The sequence below is a fragment of the Anomaloglossus baeobatrachus genome, chromosome 5 (genome assembly GCF_048569485.1).
Source record: "Anomaloglossus baeobatrachus isolate aAnoBae1 chromosome 5, aAnoBae1.hap1, whole genome shotgun sequence".
Classification (NCBI taxonomy): domain Eukaryota; kingdom Metazoa; phylum Chordata; class Amphibia; order Anura; family Aromobatidae; genus Anomaloglossus; species Anomaloglossus baeobatrachus.
Window position 1 is genome coordinate 419,131,472 of NC_134357.1, and position 25,482 is coordinate 419,156,953.

At 44.2% G+C, this 25,482-nt stretch overlaps 1 protein-coding gene across 2 annotated transcripts in view; it reads right to left on the reverse strand.

Moving 5' to 3' along the window:
* NSF (N-ethylmaleimide sensitive factor, vesicle fusing ATPase) overlaps nt 1-25,482 on the reverse strand; it is a 104,017-nt gene that overhangs the window by 12,379 nt on the left and 66,156 nt on the right. The window contains exons 5-12 of one of the 2 annotated variants that reach the window (XM_075350295.1): nt 16,404-16,570; nt 16,055-16,162; nt 14,619-14,694; nt 13,093-13,248; nt 9,723-9,922; nt 8,229-8,394; nt 8,068-8,142; nt 7,790-7,977 (exon numbers count right to left, since the gene is read on the reverse strand). In XM_075350295.1, coding sequence (XP_075206410.1) covers nt 7,790-7,977; nt 8,068-8,142; nt 8,229-8,394; nt 9,723-9,922; nt 13,093-13,248; nt 14,619-14,694; nt 16,055-16,162; nt 16,404-16,570 — 1,136 coding nt within the window. Of the gene's footprint in view, nt 1-7,789; nt 8,143-8,228; nt 8,395-9,722; nt 9,923-13,092; nt 13,249-14,618; nt 14,695-16,054; nt 16,163-16,403; nt 16,571-25,482 lie in introns of both variants that reach the window. The other variant, XM_075350294.1, reaches the window with a different exon arrangement.

A 25,482-nucleotide genomic window follows, 5' to 3' on the forward strand; every position in this document is an offset into this window, starting at 1 on the left:
GAGGTTTACTTGCTCTGGGCTGTGGTAAGGAAGAGTCCTTACCCTTGGACTGTTTTATGATTTCAGCCAATGGCTCACCAAACAGTCTGTCTCTAGATAATGGCAAGCTGGTTAAGCATTTTTTGGAACCAGCATCTGCTTTCCAGTCCTTTAACCACAAGGCTCTGCGCAAAACCACAGAATTGGCGGACGCCATAGCGGTACGGCTCGTAGATTCTAGGACAGCATTGATAGCATAGGTCGCAAACGCAGACATTTGCGAAGTTAGGGACGCCACTTGCGGCACTGCTGGATGTATGAAAGCATCCACCTGTGCTAAACCAGCTGAAATAGCTTGGAGTGCCCACACGGCCGCGAATGCTGGAGCAAACGACGCGCCGATAGATTCATAGACAGATTTCAACCAAAGGTCCATCTGTCTGTCGTTGGCATCTTTAATTGAAGCGCCATCCTCTACTGCGACTATGGATCTAGCCGCAAGCTTGGAAATTGGGGGATCCACCTTTGGACACTGGGTCCAGCGTTTGGCTACCTCAGAGGGAAAAGGATAACGGGTATCCTTAGAACGTTTAGCGAAACGCTTGTCTGGATGAGCGTCGTGTTTCTGGATCGATTCTCTGAAATCAGAGTGGTCCAAAAAAGCACTTAATTTACGCTTGGGATATAGGAAATGGAACTTCTCCTGCTGTGCAGCTGCCTCCTCTGCAGAAGGGGCTGGGGGAGAAATATCCAACAGCCTATTAATTGCCGATATAAGGTCATTAACCATGGCGTCACCATCAGGGGCATCCAGATTGAGAGGGGCCTCAGGATTAGAATCCTGGTCACCTTCCTCAGTCTCATCACAGAGAGACTCTTGTCGCTGAGACCCTGAACAGTGTGAAGACGTGGAGGGTCTTTCCCAGTGAGCTCGCTTAGGCTGCCTGGGACTGTCATCTGAGTCAGAGACTTCAGCCTGTGATGCTTGAGACCCCCCTGAAGTACGGATTAGTTCCAACTGAGGGGGACCGGGGAGCATAGACACAGCAGTGTCCATGGCCTGAGCAACTGGCCTGGACTGCAAGGTCTCCAGGATTTTTGCCATAGTCACAGACATTTTATCAGCAAAAACTGCAAAGTCTGTCCCCGTCACCGGGGCAGGGTTCACAGGCGCCTCAGCCTGGGCTACCACCACATTAGGCTCTGGCTGACGAAGTGCCACTGGGATTGAACATTGCACACAATGTGAGTCTTTGGAGCCTGCCGGTAGATCAGCCCCACATGCAGTACAAACAGTGTACACAGCCTGTGCCTTGGCACCCTTGCGTTTTGCGGATGACATGTTGCTGCCTCCTCAGAGCAGTACAGGGTGTCCAGCCAAGAAGCGACCTTACAGTGCAAATATATATATATATATGGTACCAAGAAAAAAGTACACTAATATATCACTGAGGCACAAGTGGGGCCAGCACTAAGTGCAGCTTACCGCCCGCTTAGGAGCGGGTGTGTGGTCGCCGAAATCCCTTTAGTCTGGGTCTCCCAGAGCCTGCTGCCTTTCCCCAGCCAGACCGCATGTGTAATGGCTGCCGGCGTCCTTGTGGAGAGGGGGGGCGGGCCCTGGGCGTATACAGACGAAAAGCGGGAAGCCTGCTTCCCACTGTGCCTAGTGAGAGGGCTGGAGCATGTAAATAAAGCTCCAGCCCTCGGCGCTGCCTATTGAGCAGCGTCTCTCCCCTACCCTGATTGACAGGGTGGGGGCGGGAACGAAGCGGCGCTAGGCCGCAGAAGCCGGGGGCTAAAGTTAGAAGCGCCGCCGCCGTAAAAGCGCGGTCGGCGCAAAGTCCCCGGCGCACCACAAGTCGCAGCTGCGCCGCCGCTCCAGTAGCGGTCGGCGCAGTAGTTCCCAACATGTAACGTCACTCAGCAAAGCTGCAGTGACCTAACCCCAGCGCACAGCGCTACTGTCCCCGGCGCACTATAACGCTCAGCAAGCCTTGAGAGTGTCCGTGCCTGCCGGGGACACAGAGTACCTGAAAGTTGCAGGGCCTTGTCCCTGAACGGCACTCCAGCTCCAAATCCAGCAGGTTCTCTGGGTCTGTGGATGGAGCCCGGCCCCAGGGCTTGGGGGCCGGCAAGATCCCACTTCCACAGAGCCCTCCAGGGGATGTGGAAGGAAAACAGCATGTGGGCTCCAGCCTCTGTACCAGCAATAGGTACCTCAACCTTACAAGCACCACCGCGGGTGAGAAGGGAGCATGCTGGGGGCCCCATATGGGCCCTCTTTTCTTCCATCCGATATAGCCAGCAGCTACTGCTGACTACAAACAGTGGAGCTATGCGTGGATGTCTGACCTCCTTTGCACAAAGCAGAAAACTGGTGAGCCAGTGATCCCACTGGGGGTGTATAGCCAGAAGGGGAGGGGCCTTACACTTTTTAGTGTAATTGCTTTGTGTGGCCTCCGGAGGCAGTGCTATACACCAATCGTCTGGGTCTCCCAATAGAGCGCCGAAGAAATGAACAATAAATAACAAGGCCTACATTTCTAAGACCATATGGCAGATTTAAAAAAAAAAGAGGAAAAAAAAAAGGAGGAAACTCAGGAGAGCAGCGGAAATTGAATTAGAGCAAAAACCGGTCACTTATGACCCGGTAACAGGTCCCCCTTAAAGGGGTTATCTGGCTTAATTTTGACTTTTTTGTTATTACACTATTGGGCTACATTGAGGCAGGTAAGTAGATAGTGACTAGTTATCTGCCCTGCTGTCAGCCCCTCTCCCCCGGCTCAGAGTGGTCATGTGACCTTGATTTTGCTGCTTCCTGTAATGTCACAACGACTTAGGAGCTTATGGGCCTGCCTTGTCGACGGGCAGCACAGGCGACGTCATGTACACGCCCTGCTGGGCAGGTACAGTGTGTGGCATCCTCGCCCCCCTTCCCTGCACCCTACCTCACATTCCATAGTGCAGGGGTCTCGCTGCCTGTATGCTGCACGTGGCCCCCGATGCTGCTGGCAGCGCGCAGGCAAATGGCCCCCCTTGCTGAACGCAGCCTGTGCTGCGGCCGTGCAGTCAGCGCTGTATATCAGATGGCAGATTCCATGGCGCCCTGCAGAGCCTCTGTATAAAGTGATGAGCAGCCGCCGGCCAATCAGAGGCAGCAGCAGATCACTGGAGAAGCTGCATACAGAGGCGTCCCTGCACAGTGACTGGAGATCTGACATCTGATATACAGCGCTGACTGCACAGGCCGCGATCAGCACGGAGGAGGCTACAGCCGGAAGAGGCAAGACACAGGGCACCGAAGGAACGAGGACAGGTGAGGAGGATTTGTGTTTGTATTTTTTGCATGTGTGAAGAATGGCAGACTAGGGGGCAATTCTACAGGAGAGAGCATTACTACAGGAAGAGGAGCCCAAGGGGACATTACTACAGGATGGGCAGAAGGATGGGGCACAATACTATAAGATGAGGCACAATACTATATTATGGGAATACTACTATAGTATGGGGACAGGGATGGGCACATATATGTGCGGTTTATTGTGCTGTAACAGGTGAGAGAAGCAAAATCACTGCTGTGTACTATCAATGATTGGATATACAGAGCAGTGATATCTCATCTGTGACAGCACAATCACCTCACATCCACCGCAGATGATATGTAGTAATGTGCCCATCTTTGCTGGGGCGATGAGAGGTCAGTGCTGCGGCAGAATACTAACAGCCAATGAGTGTGCAGGGGGCGGGGATGGACACTGAGGCCGGGCGGTGCCAGCTCTGATTTGAGATTTGGCACAGGAATAGGTCATGTTTGGTTGAGCTGCATGTAAACAAAGAACTGCAGAGTATAAAGGGATAACTCAAGAGGAACAAAAGTTAAAAAACAAAAAAAAATAATGTATGGGTGATTTATATGACAATACAGCACAGATTAGCTTACAAAACATTTTGGAGTTTGTCGGACAACTCCTTTAAGTCTCCTATTCACACATCTGAGTTTCATGTAGAGTGCCATCCATGTGTTTTTTTAAATAAATAAACCAACATATAGGAGTCTATGGCTTTGATCTGCAAACTCTCCCCAGTCTCATTCTGTTTGAGCAGAGACCAAGTGGAAGAAAATCTTAGAGACATCTTCATTCTTTAAATAAGTTAAGTCCTTTCACAGTTGGAGCTGGATGGCGCCCCAAGTCTATGCCCATCATTTGAACACTGGGTAGAATGATTAAATCTAGCTATACATAGATAGCGGTCGGCCGATCTACCATTCAACAGACTGACAACACTAAGTGTGGCTTTGCACACTACGACATCGCAGGTTTCGATGTCTCTGGGGTCAAATCGAAAGTGACGCACATCCGGTGCCACTTGCGATGTCGTAGTGTGTAAAACCTTTTTGATACGATGAACGAGTGCAAAAGCATCGTTAATGTATCATCGGTGTATTCTCCGACATTTCCATAATGCCGGTGCAGCGACAGGTACGATGTTGCTCCTCGTTCCTGCGGCAGCACACATCGCTGTGTGTAAAGCCACAGGAGCGAGGAACCTCACCTTACCTGCGTCCCGGCTGCAATGAGGAAGGAAGGAGGTGGGCGGGATGTTTACGTCCCGCTCATCTCCGCCCCTCCGTTGCTATTGGCCGCCTGCCGTGTGACGTCACTGTGACGCCGCACGGCCCGCCCCCTTAGGAAGGAGGCGGGTTGCTGGCCAGAGCGACGTCGCAGGACAGGTGAGTGCATGTGAAGCTGGCGTAGCGATAATGTTCGCTACGGCAGCTATCACAAGATATCGCTGCTGCAACGGGGGCGGGGACTATCGCACTCGACATCGCAGCATCGGCTTGCGATGTCGCAACGCGCAAAGCCCGCCTAACTCCCGTACACAAGAGTTCTGGGCTCGGCGGAGTGCTCCTGTTTTCTGTATTGAGAGCTACTGTTTTTGCAGCGTTTTTAGATACGGTTTTGCCTTGGTTGATGCAAATCCATGCTAATAAATCGCTCCTTTTTAAAGTCCCAGCAAAGTTTATGAGATTTCTGAAATCTAATGCATACATACAAAACACCTCCAGATTTTCGTGAGAGTTTTGTGAACCACCTCCAGTTTTGCTGTGTTATGAAAAGAATGATCATGTCAATTCTTTTCAGCACTTTTGCCATGGTTTTTTACCCTAGTGACAGGTGGACTCTCAGATACCCTGGATCGGCGGGTCTGACCGTGTTAATAAAAAACCCGGTTCTGGCTCAGAATTGATCCAGGGTATCTGGCAGACACTTAAAAATGGTGGTGGGGATAGGGGGGTTGGAGCAGGCGCGCTATATTTACCGAATCACAGGCGCGGCTGTATGCTCCCGTAGCTCCTCCACTTCCCGGCTCATTACCTTCATTATATATTCACTGCTTTCATCTGTGATTGCTTGCAGTCAGACTGAGTGACAGCATCTGACTGCAACCAATCACAGACCCGGTCTGGATTTATAAAGAGAATGAATGAGCAGCTTATTCAGCGGTGACTTTACTCAGGCTATTTACGGTCACATGTATCACCAGCTGTGATCGGGAATCAGCTGAGTGAAGTGACCGGTGATCGTGCGGCTTATTCATTATTTGGAGCTCATAGAGAGCAGTCTTGTTCTATGGCCGCTCGCTGTGATCTTCACATGTAGCAGAGCTGAATCGTTGTGGGCCCTCGTGTGGATTACGTCGGACCTGCAGGGTGTGTTGGGGTTAATAAAGTGGTGAAAGAGGGGGCTTTTTGTATTTTATTTTAAAGGATTTTTTTACGTGTGTGTTTATTTCTTTTCACTTATTACAGATTTGTAATGGAAGGTGTCTCAGGTGCCTGCCATTACTAATCTAGGGCTTAGTCGCAGCTATGAGCTGCGATTAACCAGATATTACCCCGATTGCCACCGCACCAGGGCAATTCGGGAAGAGTCGGATAAAGTGCTGGGATTGTCACATCTAATGGATGCAACATTCCTGGGTGGCTGCAGGCTGTTATTTTTACGCTGGATCTCTCCAGCCTGAGAATACCAGCCCCCAGTTGTGGGCTTTATATTGGCTGGGTATCAAAATTGGGTGTGTCCGCATGCTGTTTTGTTTTTTTTCAATTATTTCTTTAAATAATTAAAAAACAGCATGGCGTACCTTTTATTTTGATACACAGCAAAGATAGGCACACAGCTGTGGCTGCAGCCTGTAGCTGTGGGCTTTATCTGTGCTGGGTATCATAATATGGGGGAACCCTACGTAATTTTAATTAATTTTTTACTGTACGATAGACTCGCAGACCAGGTCTGTGATTGGTTGCAGTCAAACGTTCACACAGGCTGGGGGCGCGTCTCACTGCAACCAATCACAGACTCCAGTGGGGGGGGGGAGGGAAGCAGTGAATATGCATAAGGCTAATGAGCGGCACCATAAACAGGAGGGGCCGTGGGAGCAGGTACGGTTGAGCCTAGAATATATGGGCTCTTTCCAGGTTAGTGGGCGTGACCAGTTGGTTTAGTGGGCGTTTCCTCCCTTCCACTATATCATGCTTTGCCCTCCTGCCCCTGTGTGATAGGGGTATGTTTAAATGACGTCATACCTGGATGGAGCCCATACACACTAGCATCTAGCATGCTTGCTTTACTTTTTTTTTTTTAATTTTTTTTTTAATTTTTTACTACCAGAGTGCCGGATCCAGGTCAATCCCTGCCTGGCCCAGCCCTCTGGTACTTTTGAACCCTTGCTGGTCTTGACATCATAAAAAAAACGCTTTAAAAACACTACAAGAAAAAGGCCACAAAAATCACACCAAAACCGCTGATGACTCCCAGGAGACATCCTGCCACAAGATCAGGTTTTGGTCAGGAAAAAAATGCTGCAAAAAAAGTCCCGTGTGAACATAGCCTTAGACTTCTTTAGCAGCGGCTTATCTCACAGCTGAACAAAAGGATCAGGCAACTGAATGCCAACAAGTCTGATCCTCATGTCACCTAAATAATCTGTTGGCGGATAGTCAGTAGACTCCAAACACATTAGATGGTCGACCTATCCCTCCAAAGCTGGCGGGTTGGCCATTTTTAATTTAATGTGTATGGCGGCCTTAACAGTTTAGTGCCCTGAAGTGGTCGAATTTTTCCAAAACTACAGCTCAGATATGCCATAGTGCCAAATCCTTGCCATGTGAACTTACCATAAAAATGTAATTCACTAAATTATTTACTGTATTATAGGAAATTAGTCTTCACTTTACTTGACAGATGCAGCTCACCTTCCCCCTGGTTACCCACTTACCATCTACATCCAATAGAGCTACTGTATATACTACCAATCAATGCCAATTCTCCATTGACAAGTCTACGCACAATATCTGTATAAATATTACAATCTGGTGTCAGAACCTGATGATTATGCAGAGATACCTGTCACTACAGAGTTGTAACTCACCTCTTCCTGCAGAAGCCGGCTATCATTGGTGGCTTTTATAGGACAGCTGCAATATGTACTAATCAATACTGGAAATTGGCTGCTGCAGCACATCACAGCACACCTCAGCTGCGCAAATTTATAAAAACATACCTCAGCCACTGCAGGACTTCATAATGAACACATCTAGATCATGTTCTTTATAAGGGCATTTAAGATTAACAGTAGATGAAAATATTCCACTGACGGATTTATAAAGATTCTGCAGCAGCTGTGGTATGCTATGAGGAATGATAGACACACTAATGTAAAGTATGAGTAACAGGAGTCCTTGGAGTTGTGTAATGATGCACAAGATCCGTTCCCATTTTGACCTGGCTGTGTTACCACTTACCTTGATGTGTCGGTTCATGGCAGTGGACTGTGCTGCCCTTACGAGCCCCTCCAGCTCGGCTCCACTGAAGTTTTTGGTCTCCTGAGCCAGTTCTGGTATTTCTACATCTATAGCCAGCAGACTGTGCTCCCTCATCCGGGCAGTGTGGATATGGAGGATCTGGATACGACCTTTTTCATCAGGTAAACCTAAATTATGGTAATATCGGAGATGACTATGATGCTTGAAAGGAAACAAAGTAAGAAGTTGTATGTATGTGTTGTGAATGTCATACTCACCTATCTCCATCTTCACTTCCAGCCTTCCAGGTCTCAGAAGAGCCTCATCTATCAGATCTGGCCTGTTAGTCATACCTAGACAGAAGGAGTTAAAAAATGGATAAGATCTACCTATACACCTATCAGGAGTGTGGATGGCACCATCTTCCAGGGCACCTCACCTATCACCAGGATGTTGTTGAGCTGCTCCACACCATCTATTTTGGAAAGCAGTTGGTTCACCACCGTGTCATGGACGCCTGTGCTTCCTGCCATGCTTCCTCTCTGCTTACAAATGGCGTCTATTTCATCAAAGATGATTATGTGGAGTCCACTGTTTGCTCCAAGCTGGAGACACAAGAAGATGACAGAGGTGGTCATGAGCATTTAGTGATCAGGGAATGACCCTCCCACTTAAAAAGAAGGTCACCCAAGTCAACTATTTTATTAATTTTTGCAATATAAGCAGGTGAAATTATTAACATGCTACCAACTTTCTAAGTTATTATATTTCTAAAGGTGCTACGGAGATGAATTTCTCACCAGATGTCAGTAACAAACCATCCAATCCAGAAAGGCAAAGAAATCAAACCATAGAGGTCTATAAATTATGTGTAATAAATGAGAAATTACACAAAAAAAGTATTGAATATGCTTACTTAAATGTATTTAATACTTCGCACAAAAGCCTTTGTTTGCGATGACAGCTCTAAGACGCATCCTGTATGAAAAAAGTAGTCATATGCATTGCTCAGGTGTGATTTTGGTCTATTCCTCAACACAAACACTCTTCAAATCCTGAAGCTACTGTGGGGCTCCTATGAATTTTGAGCTTTAGTTCCTTCCAGAAATTTTCTATTGGATTCAGATCAGGTAACTGGCTGGACCATTCTAGCAGCTTTATTTTCTGTGAAACCAATTGTGAGTTACCTTGGCTGTCTTTGGGATCATTGTCTTGCTGAAATGTCCACCCTCATTTCATAGTCATCCTGGTAGATGATAGCAGATTTCTATCAAGAATGTCTCCGTACATTTGTCCTTTCATCCTTCCTTCAGGCATATGAAGCTTGCCAATGCCATATACTGAAAAACAGCCCCACACCATGATGTTCCCACCTCCAAAGCTCAGTGTTGGTATGGTACTAAACGCCTCCAAACATGGTGTGTATTATGGCATCCTAAGAGTTTAATTTTTGTCTCATCTGGACAGATTTCTTTGTCTGCATGGATTGGATGAGTTGTTATCGACATCTGGTGAGAATTTTGTCAATATCACCTTTACAAATACATTTACTCAGAAAATTGGTGACGTGTTCAATACTTTTTTCACCAGCTGTAACTATATCTACAATAAAAAAAACCAAAAAACCCCAAAACATTCTTGCATTTTATGTTTGCAGCTTTTATGCAGACCCATGTGTCTCCCATGGTAAGAAACAACAAACAGTGTGTAATCTGACCCTGCATTCATGTTGCTATTTGTCAGTCAAATGCTTCATGCTAACCTACCAATACACATTAACATAAAAGGAAGGGAATAGGACTGCAGGATCTGGGCTAGGCGGTTGCGGAAATACATAGATCTGCACTGGAGCTATAGACACACACAGTAAGATTAAAAGTTATTATTTTTGAACTATGATTTTAGACGCAGTGAAGCAGACTCATTGACTCACCCTCCTTTGTTCCTCTTCGGCATCTGCAAACAGCTTTCGAATGTTGGCCTCAGACTCTCCAACATACTTGTTTAGGATTTCGGGTCCATTGACAACTTTGGGTTCCCGGGCATTCAGCATCTTACCGATTTGTCTGGCCATAAGAGTTTTACCACATCCAGGAGGACCGAAAAGAAGAATACCTTTCACATGCTTGCACCCTGCAGGTTGAAGTGATTGATTAGATCACGGCAAATGCCTTCCGCCCCTAATCACACTAGCATTTAGTATATAAAGGCCCCTTTACACACAAACTTTCTAGCGATCCCACCAGCGATCCCAACCTGGCCGTGATCGCTACAAAGTCTCTGGTGAGCTGTCAAACAGGCAAACCTGGCCAACGACGCAACAGCGATCCGGACCTGCAGAGCGACCTAGCTAGTCATTGGGGACGTTGTAAAGCAGCTTTTTGAAAGGGAAGTCGCTAACGAAGTTGCTGTAAAGTCCCCTTTACACACTAAAACTTTGCTGCACAGCAGGAAACAAAGGACCAAAGAATGGTCCTGAACGATTTGTAGCGATCACAACTTCACAGCAGGGGCCAGGTCGCTGATGTGTTTCACACACTGCAATGTCGCTGGGGAGGTCGCTATTACGTCACAAAACCGGTGACGTTACAGCGATGTCGTTTGCGATGTTGCAGTGTGTAAAGCCACCTTAACAAGCACCGCTCTTTACAGAACATACTGACATGTCCCAGTATGCAAAATAAGCTCTGAGCAGACACTGAATCAGCAGGGGTGGCTGGGAGCTGTGGGCTTAGGAGATTAGGAAATATAAAATAAAGTAATTACATAAATTGTATCATTTCTTTTGGAAGCAGCAATCAGATTATTTTCCACATCCCTCTCTGGTGAGTGCAATTAACTTAGGTCAGCTAATGCTGCCTTACATTTCCATTTATAAGCATTTAGGTTAAGGTCCATTACACGGTCCATCCTGGGGTACTAAACGTCCGCTTGTTTGCTGGTCGGCATTCGTTTAATAGCCCGTATACATAGCCAGACTGCGCTTAACGATGTGCACTGAACAAACTATAATAGAACGCTCATTGTTCTCGGCAGCATAAGTCTTGCTTAGACAGCACAATGTGCTGCAGAGAATAACTTTTTTGTGCACCATAAAAAATCAATTCACCTAAAAAAAATGTGTGTTTTACACATTAATCAGATGATCGGCATCCTGTTTCAACTGCAAGATTATCCTGAAATGAGCGTTCTTAGAGACTAATGTGCAAGGTAATCATGCAGTATAAATGGACCTTTAGGCACCATTACCAGTGGCTGCAAACTGCATCTACACCTAGACTACCATATATATTCAAGTATATGCCGACCCCGAGTATAAGCCGAGCACCTAATTTTACCACAGAAACCTGGGAAGACTTATTGACTTGAGTAGAAGCTTAGGGTGGAAAATGCAGAAGCTACTGGTAAGTTTCAAAAATAAAAATAGATACCAATAAAATGTAATGTGCCTGTTGTCCCCTGTGGTATTGTGCTCATATTGTCCCCTGTAGTAATGTGCCTGTTGTCCCCTGTAATAATGTGCCTGTTGTCCCCTGTAGTAATGTGCCCATATTGTCCCTTGTAGTAATGTGCCCATATTGTCCCCTGTAGTATTGTGCCCATATTGTCCCCTGTAGTAATGTGCCCATATTGTCCCCTGTAGTAATGTGCCTGTTGTCCCCTTGTAGTAATGTGCCCATATTGTCCCTTGTAGTAATGTGCCCATATTGTCCCCTGTAGTATTGTGCCCATATTGTCCCCTGTAGTAATGTGACCATATTGTCCCCTGTAGTAATGTGCCCATATTGTCCCCTGTAGTATTGTGCCTATATTGTACCCTGTAGTAATGTGCCCATATTGTCCCCTGTAGTAATGTGCCCATATTGTCCCCTGTAGTATTGTGCCTATATTGTACCCTGTAGTAATGTGCCAATATTGTCCCCTGTAGTATTGTGCCCATATTGTACCCTGTAGTAATGTGCCATTGGCGCTTTAGTTTATTTGAAAAGCATTCAAGTGAAGTAAAGCGCTGAAGACCACAGCGGTGGCTCCTGCATCGGTCACGTTCAGCGAAGGGTCTATTGTGCCTTCGGTTTGCAAGAAGCACGTAAAAAGGCACCACAGGAACAGAGGACAGGTGAGAATAATATTTTGGTGGGACCCTCACTCGAGTATAAGCCGAGGGGGGCGTTTTCAGCATAAAAAAAAATGGACTGAAAAATTCTGCTTATACTCGAGTATATAAAGTAACTAGATGCTTTTATATACAAGTCCGAAGCTCCTGCATATAGTGGTATGGGAGACTGTAATAATATACCAACACACCCAGTTCCTCCATGTTCTTTACTCCTTGGCCCAAAAGCAGAAATATCTAATGTGTAAATTTGGAGGAGTGACCAACTGATCAATCCTGATGGCTGCAGTGTCAGCAGATTCCAGCCGCTGCCTCCCAGTCTATTACCTGCCAGTGATGACAGCCATGTTTGGGTAGAGGAGGGCACCTGTCATCCCGGCCTAATCCTGTAACAATATGACCTTTTCCTGGGATGCAGGTGAGAATGTACAAGAAACACACAGTTATACTGAGATAAGGTCTACAAGACAAGGCTGGTGGAGGTGACAGAAGAGCGGGGAGATTGAAGGAGCAGCTTTTACTGGAAAAGTTCTGACATTTACGACTTTATAGACTTCTCAGAGTTCACCACTAGCACGAACAGGTGCAGCAGACCCCAGTCCACTTACAAAATAGACATAATTAACCAAGTGTGGGCTCCTGGGCACCGCACCTGACTACCAGGACTGGCATGACTATGTATACTGCTCCTCAATAACAGCCCCCTTGTGAAAAGCTTATCGATGTCTGATCACTGACTACTATTCCTGGCAGAAAAAAGACTAGTCAACTCTCCTGACATTGACTCTGCATTGTGCTATTCCTCTGTCAATCCTCCTGGAAAATATGAAAAAACTGACAATTGGACATTATGTGCTATTCAGAAGGGGAAAGGTATCACTACAAGGAGAAAAAAAAACAGGGATATCTAAGCTTCCAATGTAGCCATACATTACCAAGAGCAATGTCAGAGGAATGACTACGCATAATTTTTCTATAATTTACGTCACACAAGTGCTGTAAATTATAGCAAAAATGTATTCCTGTCCACGACTGGTGCACAGGCAACTGAAAGAAGAGACATAATAAAGAATTTGGTGCATTGTGACATAATACGCCCAATGAACCTCTTCAGAATGGCTATAGAAAGTGTGTCTGCTGACCACCCAAGATCATCCGATTTCACTGTACAGTATTAAAAAAACCTCACCCATCTGTTCCACAATCTCTGGTGGGAAGACCCTTGAGGCAAAGGCTCTTCTAAAGATGTCGGAGAACTCCTTGTCCAGACCACCGATCCCCATCTTCTCAAAGTTCCAGTCTGGGTTGATGATGGATTGGCGGTCCTGCTTGGTCTTTGATTTACCTATATGTGAAAAATTGGAAGCAAAATATCAGTAAAATCATCTACACAGAGATTCGAAGAGGAATAAGAATTCTGTTGTTGGCCGACAAGACCAGGGCTTGTAGAAATCCTCATCGTTACATATGATGCCAGAAAAGATCAGGTGCGTAACCTAGAGCATATAGGCAAAACTAAACTTCCTTTTTATCCCACCTCCCAATCAACATTTTCTGTTTTAGGTCCCCACATGCCCACAGGAGACCGTGGGGTTAATTAATTGATAATCACAAAAGGCAATTAAAGTGAAAAGTTGTTTTAATAATTAGAGCAAATTCAGCAGTTCCTACAGATATCGGAGGACAATTAACCTAGAATACAATAATCCATAACATCCACTAATCTAGAAACACACATGATAATTATATATATTGTACACACATACTTTATTGATACACACACACACACACACACACACACACACACACACACACACGGTAAAAACAGGTGTATATACAGTATGGAAGTGAATATGCTATGGATTCTACATATTACATATAATCAATAGCATATTAATTTGCACATATTACAAACACACACACACACACACACACACACACACACAGTTATCGCTCCACTCTCACATTACTGTATACTAAAGCAGATTTGCCATTCAGGACTCTAGGTAGGTGATAATGTTTGTGACTATTTTACATTATTTTTGTGTGTGTTTTTTTTTTTAAATAACTGACAGAAAAAGTTATTTTATATTTCAAAATAAAATTCCTATTTGAAGGTCATATTTTAAACGTTGCCCCCTTCTGTCAGTTGTGTGTGCTGCTGCATCTCAGAAGGATGTGTTCACGCTGCCACCTACTGGTCAAAAGTGGCAGAACACTGAACAGTCAAGCTGACTTCCTACCCAATATGCCAGTCGGAGGTATTTAGGATAAATGTCAGTTTGTTCAAAAATGGCTACCAATGATTTTACCTCCCTGACCAATACTGGCTCTGCCGGCACTACAAAAATGACCCCTTGTTTTTTGTTTAAAGTCCAGAAGAGGAAGCCACAGTTAAAGGGAACCTGTCAGCAGATTTGGGGTCTATTAGCTGTGGCCACCACCACCGGGCTCTTATATACTGTATTCTAACATGCTATATATAAGACCCCAGGCCGCTGTGTAGAACGTAAAAATCACTTTACGTGTGTTCTGTATAATCCGGACATGTCCTGGTAATAAGGCTATTAGGTCTCATAAACAGATTCTAGGGTTGCACCCGCTAAGCTGCAGAGGATCCCTCAATAATATTCAGCCATCATCCTGATCGGTCTCCATCTTCCCCAGTCTGTTTTCTAAGCTCTAAGGAACTCCGTTAATATAAGGATCACTCACCAGTGAGATTTAGCGAGGAGTTGTCGGCCTTCTCAAACACCACCTGACTGTTCCCCACAACCAGACCGGCCTCGATCTGCAGAAAGAACATGTGGAGTCAGCTATGCCAGTTCACCCTTAAGGCAAAAGAAGGTCATAGACTGTTTATATCTATGTGTAGGATCAGACTTCAGAGACAGAAATTGTAACAAAGAAGGTAATGGAGATAAGCGGCAACCAGATAGTACTGGCACCACTTATTTTAGGGGAAGCAAGATATGAAAGAGTAAATCCCTAATAAGATATAAGGTCCCAAATGAATTTACAAGGATGGAGAATTTTCAAATAGGAACCACAAACAAGATGCAAATGTAGCCTGGAAACCGTGATTGGTCATGGTATGGGGCTGTTCTGATCCCCTGCTTGTCATAGTATCTACTGCCACTAGAGGCCTTGCTCACGGTATTCCATGCTCACCCCCCGTCCTTGCTTCCATACCTCCTACTTTTCCTTTTTCTAGAGGGACCTATGGTTTACATATGAGTCTAGGTATGGTGCCACATTAGGCCATCTGATTCTAGTCAGTAACTTGCAAATTATATTATTCTGACGATGTCCTGTCACTATTGGGCCTCTCTCTGCCCTGTGGCTTCATGAGGATACATGGTTTCTGATCCCCCTCTGGGCTTGTTACGATTGCATACAGGCTGTGTAATGCTATTATAAGTAATTGATATATGTTATTAATGCTTGTATTTTGTGATCTGTAATATATACAATATTGTCTTGGAGCTGGACGGTGGGCGCATGCCGTGTTACTAGGTGTGTGTCTTTTGTATTTTAATGGTTTTTTAACTTTTACTACAAATAAAGGTTGCATTTTATTAATCATTGTTGTTGTGCTCCCCATTATGTGCGGTACTCCTCTCTTTTGCTTGTGGAAACCGTGATTGGTCATGGTATGGGGCTGTTCTGATCCCCTGCTTGTCATAGTATCTACTGCCACTAGAGGGTGCTCACAGCATATACATTACAGCTAGGGTTCCACAACAACTTGTGTGTGCACAATATTGCAACGTCATGCAGTCACATAACGAGCAATAATTGTGAATCGGGGGGTCACTTAGTGGCCCAATCGTTGCTGGATCCCTGTGAGACCCATCCACATCAATATGTGTGATTGTGGCAGCGGGACATTGGGATTCTAGATCAGCGGTCTCAAGACTTATGCAATTAGCTCCCTCTAGTGGTGAACACATGCACCACCAGACATCAGGACAAAAACCACTGTTCTACAATATACTGTTACACTATTAACGAGCCCAGCACAAAACTGGTGCCACGAAGATTATGATAAAGGATAGTAGAAATGGCAGAGTTCTTAGAGGGGTCCAGCCCTGACAGAGCCTCTTCATAATTATACATTATACAGGAGATATCAGACACATGAGCCGCACCTTCTGCTTCTTCCCACTGGACTGCTCCCCCTTCAGGATGCTGGGGTCCATTGCTTCAATGTCTTTCACAACCAGTCCAAAAAGCTTCTCATTGAAGGTGAACACCAGCTATAGAAAAGAAAAAAAAGATTAGAAAAACTTCCACAAACAGCGCAGCGTAAATCCTCAGGCTGTGTTCGGTTTCGCAGCTTTTTCCCATTCCCTTCAATGGAGCGTAGTTGCAATACCAGAGACAAACTATACACAGGTGTGGCGCTGTTTCAGGGAAAACCTCTGCCATCACTTCTTTATGGTGATGTGGGTCCATGTGAAAACATTTTTGGAGGTTGTATAAAGGGATATGACTAACCTGCTGCCCCACAGAGAAGGCCTGGTTATTGAACTGCTGGATGTACTCTCCAGCCATCCTGTCCGTGTCATACGGGTTGGAGTCCACACTTTTCTTCTGCAGGAAGTCGACCTCGATGGTCATGACTCCGATGCACTGCTTGGTCTTGTCGAAGCTGTACACCGCAACTAAAAACAAAAAAAAACAAACAGATGCTTGTTATGCACAGGCAGAACCCACACATATAAATGAATCATGTGCTGTACACTTCACTATATAAAAGGGACAAGACATAGCAATGGGTAAGGCTATGTTCACACATTGTGTTTCTGCTCTGCTTTGTTATGCAAATTAAAAGCTGCATTTTACAGTTCAGGCAAAGGCTATAAGATTTCAGAAAACCCGTGCACACAATTGCATTTATTTCCCTGATTTAATTGGACACTGCGGCTTTTTTGTTTTTTAATTTGCAGTATTTAAATTTTTTCAGCTTTTTTTCATCACAAAAAGCAACAGGAAGGTGGAAAAATGCAATCATGCGCTTCTGCTGCTTTTTTGGTAATTTAAAGGGAACCTGTCAGGTGCAATATGCACCCAGATCCACGAGCAGTTCTGGGTGTATATTGCTAATCCCTGCCTAACCGTCCCTGTATACACTAGCCTAGATATAGGGATCTTTAGAAAAAGTATTTCTAAAGATCCTTAATGATATGCTAATGAGTGCAGGGACTAGTCACAAGGGCGTTAATTGCCCCAACTAATCTGTCCTCTTAGCATCTAAGCACACCCACAGGCGCATGCTAACCTGCTATTCAATGCCCACTGCCCAGCGTCATCGGCGGTGACACACGTACCTGTGTTCGTTGTCCCCAACTCAGACGCCGGGTTTAGGCTCAGTGCGCTTCCCCCAGCACTTCCGGTCATGCGCACTATGAAGCTGGGTGTACGCATCCCGGCTTCAGAGAGGTCTAGTGCACATGACCGGAAGTGCTGAAACTTCTAATCATTCGCACTGAGCATTAACCCAGCATCTGAGGCGGTGACAATGGACACAGGTGCGCGTTTCACTGCTGATGTCTCTGGGCAATGGGCATCGAATAGCATGTTTAACACGCTGAAAGGGCCTTGCAACTACTCCCCTTGCTCATTACAATATCATAAAGGATCTTTAGAAATACCTTTTCTAAACATCTCTACCTATGCTAGTGTATACAGGGATGGTTAGGCAGGGATTAGCAATATACACCCAGAACTGCTTGTAGTTCTGGGTGCATATTGCACCTGACAGGTTCACTTTAAACTAACTTTATTAAACAAGTACTGTAGACAAATGGCACATATAATCTGCACCAACAACACAGTAAAAAACAAACAAAAAAAAAAAAAAAAACACACCAAAAATGCAGCAAAACCTGTGGGCAGGGTCCTCTCTCCTCCTATACCACTCTGTGTTGTATTCTTCATGATTATTGTACTTTTTATTATGTATACCCTTTAACAGGTAAAGCTCCATGAAATAAATAGCACTGTAAATAATCTATCCCCAAACAGATTTCTGCACGATAGAAGCAATACCATCATTCTTGGAATCCAAGAGAACAGCGCCACCTTGTGGCACATTATCCATTTGCAGTTTAACTATTTCAGTGCATTTTTTTTAAATGTTAAGTTATCCATCAGAAAACTACTGATGGGATATTCTAATCCTAGGTCAAAAATACCTGGACCCCCGCAGATCAATAGAATAAAGCGTAAGCAGGTGAATGTCCTGAGCTGCACATAAGGATAGGTGCTAAACCTAAGCAATGAGGGGGCAAGTCAACAGTCCTCAACGCTGCTTCACGTTATGACAACGGGGTCACAAGAATCGGACCCTCACAAATAGTGACTTCACACTTGTAGCCTCAGGCCAGACAACCCCTTTAAATAACAGGGTAGGTTATTACAAGGATTTGAAGACTTTGGGGGGCATTTGTGTTTTACTTAAATCGATAATCATTAGGCTTCCTTAAATTTTCACCATTTTCCTTCCATAGGGCCTTTGTGTTGCATGTATTGCTGGCTGCAGAACAAGTTAACTGAGAGTTCTCCAGTGAGCTCATTCTGAGGGAAGGAGTTTATAAGTCTTCTGTTCTTTACATCATCTTTCCACATCTGACAGTCACAATCCAAGCGTGGCCCACAACGTCCGGACATGTATGTGGTAGGCCTGACATGGACGCAAGAGCTTCGTAGGCCTATATGAGGCTGTCGAGGTCGGGTCACTAGGTCTAGACATCGTGGTCTGTGCTCAGGCCATACATCTCAGATGCATGAAGCCAGCCTTAGTCTGTGATCCTCTCGGCTGATTTCTGACCACATTAAACTTGAGCTGACCTTTATGGTTCTATCTCTTGAGCTCAAAAGAAGAAAACATAAAAAGTTATAAACTCTCCTTTAAGAGACAGCTCACTGATGGATTCTCAGTTAACTCACTCTGCAGGCAGCCATAGAAACTACAACAAGGAGATCCCAATTGAAAAAAAAATGATTTTAAGCCAGAAATTGCCCTCGAAGTGTTCCATATCATTTAAGCTTTTACTTCCAGAAAACCTAGTTAAATTAATATGCTCTGATTGTGCCCATTGCACAGGTGAGAGGTAGTGATATTCAAGCCCCCAAAATGTGGTGTATAAAGACCACTGAAAGCAGATCAGTCATCAGACTATGGTGAATGCGTAGGGGCAGTAAGGCCTCCAAATGGCACAATAAAATGTGCCCTACAGCACATCTGACCGCATAGTCTGGTCAGCTATGATCAGCTGCCTAACTTTACAATGTAATCTGCATTTTCATGTACCTATGCTTCACATGATCCATGGATATAAAAAAAAAATAAAGTTTTAGACATTCCCTTTCTGTTGGAAGAGTCCTACAACAGTCGCCTATGAACAGCTGTAATCTATGGGGGAATCTGGCAGAAGTATTCAATTTCCTTACAGTGCCACCAGAAGAGGCGGAGAGAAAAAAAAAAAAAATAGCCTTCATTTAAAAAGAATCTGTAAGGCTACTTGCCCGCGATCAGGCTTATGTGGCATTCTGGACGCAGTGCATTTTCACTGCGTCTGCTCTGGGCCCCTTGAGGAAGCAGGGTGAAACACGCGTCGGGACACACATCAGCATACCACACTAATCCGGTTGGTTTATTGCAGTTTATCTGTTAGTTATCTTTAGACTCTATTGGCTATCATAATCTAAGCATACTGTGCTTGGTCACTTTTGATTGCAAGTGGTTTCTTAGTTTTAAGAGGTCTCTTTATTTGCGAATATTTAGTCTTTTTTACCATGAACCCCTATTACAAATATATGCAAGAATATCCGATTTACTGAGCTGATAATATTGGTAATACTCTGCTTGGTGGTGGCACCTTGATCTACTACCGGTAGCTATGTTTATTTATGTCTTTTTATGTATCGTTTTAAAGTTATTTTCAATAAAAATTTAATTAACCTTTTAGAGTTTCAGTGTACTTTGTATGGTCTCCTGAGAGACTCATTTGATATATCAAATATTGGATGCATACTTTATTATTATTTTGGTCAATTACGGTAGGTAGGATCAATGAGTATTTATTTACGTAAAAATATGTGGCATGGTTTAAGAAATAATAAAAAAAAAAAAAAAAAAAAAAAAAAAAATCACCCACAAATAATTGATTAGCTGAAGACCCCACACTGTTCAGGAAGCCCAAATAAATTAGTTGCAAAAATAAAAATAAAAAATCCTAAAAATAATTTAAAAATCATAATATATTACTTTGAAAAATAAAAATTTATTAAAAAAAATAAAAAACACCCCAAAACAGACAACTCAAAAAAAAAAAAAAAAAAAGAAGTGCAGAAAGAAAGATGAATTGGGGCCTCAGAATAAAGGTATGTTTCTTTATTGACGACTCCATAATATCTAAATTCTATAGGATTTATCCGGTCTGTGGCATCACATGTGCGCTCTCTAAGGCCTTTTATCGATGCGCTATAAAACCTAATGCAAGTAAAGAATCATTAACGCAATTAGCAAAATGGTTTAACTGTGCAATGGATTCTGATCACACAGTATGTGTACAATACATTTCTGCTCTGTGCCAGGAGATGAATCAGTCTGTGACTCAATGAGAAAATAAGCAAAAATCCTGGGGGGAGTGACGCAAGTGTGAGCGTCTAACAAAATGTCACATCTAAAAGGGTATTCAGACCGCTGACCGTTTCTGATCTGTGGGAGTCTGACCGCAAGGAAAACCACTGATCACAAGAACTGGGCATTGCACTGTCCCTTCAGAAGCCACTCGTGCTCTGCACCGGTCCATTTATAGTCTACAGGACTGATCGACGATAGTATGCTGAACTCTGCCATATCGGACAGTCCCATTGAGAATTTATGGAGCAGTGTTGCGCAAGTGCTGGCACCACTCAATTCTTATCCTGTGGACAGGTGATAAATTTCAATTGAGAATAACTCTTGATGGGAAAGATGGGACCACACGAAACAAAATAGTGATCTAATCTAATAGTGATTCTACTCTGAATGAGGACCCAATAATCTGTCCGTCACTATACACCTCCTCAAATACGCAACATGTGCACGGGGTCTTAGGGCTGAAATGTCCCAGCATTCCTTGCTTAGTCAATGCCTGCACGGAGTTTGCTATGGTAAGTTACATTTGGGGAGATCTGTATAGGCACTGCACAAAAAAATCTAGTATAGTAAGAACTAAAGTTGGACACACACATAAGATTAATGGCAACCCACCAAGTTATTCATTAATGTATAAATGGCCCCCCATCCGCTGGACCTCCCACCTTCACACCTTGACTCTCAGGATTAGGCACTAGGATTTTAACATGCCATATCCTTTTGTACTCAAGGGATGTAAGTTGCCAAAAGGTGTTAAGACATCGCCATACTCCCCTCTCACCATTCAGAGCATGTGCAGAGTGGATAGGGGGGCTGGGATGAATAGCATTTGGCTAATAAGCTATCTAATTCTAAGAGTATGGCCAGCCTGTCCCCACTGCATTGTGAGAGCTGACCATATTGGCTGCTTCTATTGACAACCAGCAGAATTTCAAATACAGCTCTGGAGAATAAAACAGGCTGCAACCCAGGGCCAGCACACAAGGAGTAATGTATTTACAGAGGGCCTCAATATTCTGTGAACAACATTATTGAAATGAGCTCTCACAGAATGAACTGAACTATCTGGAATGTCCAACCTAGAAGAGGCGACTAACATAAGTCAGTGACCAGCTTTGTAATATGACCAGGGAGAATTGCCAAGCCTCACTTTGCCTCAAGGCCATAGCCAAATCTTCGCTCTACAATGAAGAGGTACAAAGACCCCAAAACAGGCTGTCCGTAGACCATAATGTGCACACATTTCTCCCGTTCAACACTGCCTGTAAGACACTGGTCACTTGGTCTTCAAGGACAGCCATTACTTCCCTCTCTCTGTAGAAAACACACATTGAAATAGTGTTCCAAGAGAAGAACTTTATTCTTAGTATTTTGAATTTTTTTTCCCCCCTACGATTACGATTTTCCATTACTTTACCCTTTCACTTTATTGATTTTTTTTCAACAGGGATGGTCTTCAGATTATTTTGGGGGATTCTGCTCCTCAGCTTCAAACCTTTCTGGTAACCAGGGGAAGAATGCGAGGTAAGCACTCCTAAATGAATGACCGTTTGGGTCGGAGGCATGACTGCACCGATGGTCCGAGGAGCACAGGACCAAATCCAAAAATCCGATGTCATTCTGAGAAGTGACTGAAAAGAGCTTATGACCGCTGTTGCTCATTGTCTTGGAGACCAGCCACCTTTGATTGACTAAAGAAATGGCTGATAACCTAGGCAACGAGCAGTAAAACTATAAAATCAAACATTCTCTGGTGTTGAGTGCAGAAAGGAATTTTTTTTTTTTTTAATACACGGCTTTTGTTATTTTTACCATATCTGATGTGGAGAACCACCCTTGAACATATCTTATTCCTAGTGCTATTACATCCACAAGCAAAGACAATACTAAGGACCAGGCGGCATTCACTGCGAGTGGAAGAAAAGTGATTACGGCAGCTAAATAGGAAAGGGTTCTTTACAGTTAGAGCAGTCAGACTGTGGAATGCCCTACCACAAGAGGTAGTAATGGCAGATACTATAACAGCTTTTAAAAAAGGGCTGGATGATTTCCTCAGTACACAAAACATTGTTGGTTATAAGTGACTTAGGAACAAAATGTAGAATTGGTGGAGGAAGGTAGAACTAGATGGACCTAGGTCTTTTTTTTCAACCTATGTAACAAAAAATATTTGATGGCAGTGTGTGAACAATGGATAAACCATTACATAATGAAAATTATCCATTTTCTACTAAATTCATAAATCGATGTCAGTGAATGGAAAACATAAGTCTTTGATTCTTCTTATACGGTATATGTGTTTCCTAAAGGACACTTAAAAACATACACTGGGCTGTAAATTCTATTATATTGTGACATCCTGACTATTCATAGTTTCACTTCTCACTAAAAAAAGACCGCAGATATAACCTGGAGTCTTTACAAGAGCAGAAGGTGAAGACCGAGGTCCAGTAATAGATAAGAAATTCGCCCCGATGGTAGATTCCTATTTTATTCTGTTCTCTATGGTTAGGAGTCTGACGACACAGAATAATTACCGTACTAATCCTGATTTACAACAATCATGCATGAAACACAAGGAGGTGAATGTAATTTTGATAGAACAAGGAGTCGGAGATCAGACGCAGCAGGTACACGCTAGATACAGAACAAGCCGTGTAGGACGATGCTGTCAATCTAGAGCCGAGCTATTCACTGGATGAAGCTTCTACCGTTATTTTATCACCATAGTAACTGGAATATTCTCATCGCTGAACAAAAAGATGATGTCTATAAAGCAGCAACTCCCCCGGGTAATGTCAGACATGGGAGGAAAAAAAAAATGAAAATGCAAAGAAGGATATCACAACCTATAGCAAAAAAATGGAAGACAAACATAGATCCATATCAACTGAAATACAGCCACTCACAGGAAAGTCTTAAAGATAAAAGACGATATTTATTAATCGCAGATTTTAATAATAGTGCAGGGTATAGGGGACAAATGCAACATTTAGTATTTTGAGGTTTCAATCTGTCCCGGGTCTTTCTAAGAGGTGTTGCTGCGCATACTTTTAAAACCAGAAGCTTACATACAGTATCTAAAATGACACATATCCATGATTTTCTCACTATCTGACATGAAATCAGAGTAAACTTTTCCCATTTTAGGTCAACTAGAAACCAAAATTATTTGCGAGGATAAAGAGAGAGCGCGCGACCGAGAGAGAGAGAGAAAGAGAGAGAGAGACAGAGAGAGAGAGAGACAGAGAGAGAGAGAGACAGAGAGAGAGAGAGAGAGACAGAGAGAGAGAGACAGAGAGAGAGAGAGAGACAGAGAGAGAGAGAGAGAGAGACAGAGAGAGAGAGAGAGACAGAGAGAGAGAGACAGAGAGAGAGAGACAGAGAGAGAGAGACAGAGAGAGAGAGACAGAGAGAGAGTGACAGAGAATGATTTAAGGCATTTTTATTACTTTCTGCAAAGTCAAAAGGTTACATACAATAAAGATTACTTTACACGCTGCGATATTGGTACCAATATCGCTAGCAAGTGTACCCGCCCCAGTCGGTTGTGCGACACGGGCAAATCGCTGCCCGTGGCGCACAACATCGCTAACACCCGTCACACGGACTTACCTTCCCTGCGACGTCGCTCTGGCCGGCGATCCACCTCCTTTCTAAAGGGCGGTTCGTGCGGCGTCACACGGCAGCCGTCCAATAGCAGAGGAGGGGCGGATGTGATCGGCCGGAACATCCTGCCCACCTCCTTCCTTCCTCATTGCCCGTGGATGCAGGTAATGAGATGTTCGTCGTTCCTGCGGTGCCACACATAGCGATATGTGCTGCAGCAGGAACGACAAACATCGTAACTGCAGCAGCAACGATAAAGGAAATGAACGACGAGTCAACAAGCAACGGTTTTTCACGTTTTTGCGCTCGTTGATCGTCGCTCATTGGTGTCACACGCTGCGGTGTCGCTAATAGTGCCGGATGTGAGTTGCTAATGACGTGACCCCGAAGATATATCATTAGCGATGTCGCAGCGTGTAAAGCACCCCTAAGAGTACTATGCTTTTAAACAATATGGGACAGCCCATATGATGATATCATGTCTTTGGAAGCTTCCGATAGGTTTATTGGCAACATCTGAGTTAATTAGAGACACACGTGTGCATGTATTTTAATGCACACCTGAAACACACTACTTCTTTGTGTAGCCTCATGGGAAAATAAGAAGAAATCAGCCAAGATCTCAGGAAGAGAATTGTGAACTTGCACAAGTCTGGGTCATCCTTGGGAGCAATTTCCAGATCCGGAGAGAGAGAGAGAAAGAGAGAGAGCTCACGTGAGCGTGAGATAGAATGGCATTATAGAGTCTTGCCCAAGGACCCCAACTGCTATTATTTCCAACAGGACTGGGCTGGAACTCAAAGCCCGGTCTCCCATGTTGGAGGTTATGCACTTAACCACTATGCTATACCAGCCATTAAAAATCTGAAAAGGAGCAAAATATGATTGATACTATGATGATTCACAGCAATCTGTATCACTAAGTGATGGAGGATATAGGCCAGATTGCACATTGTATCACAAATCATATCACGGGAGATGGAATAAATTAGGATCCAGGATGAAGGGACTTGCGAATAACAATAGACAATGCAATATGGGTAAAAGATTGATCAGAAGACTGACGAAGGCTAAGCAATATATAAGACATGATGGAAGTCTCCTTGGAGACAGTAGTTATTGCAGCCAGATAGATTATAACGCTTCAGGCAGAAGCCAAAGACTATTGATCAGCAGGGAGGTGACGTGAATAGCTGCTGACAATCACAAGGGATAAGGAATGTCCCTGGCGCCAGGATAGAGCGACATATGGCCGTGCAATGCCTCCCTGTGTCTCCCTCACAACGAAGACAACATTTATTCCACAGTGCATTAGCAGCC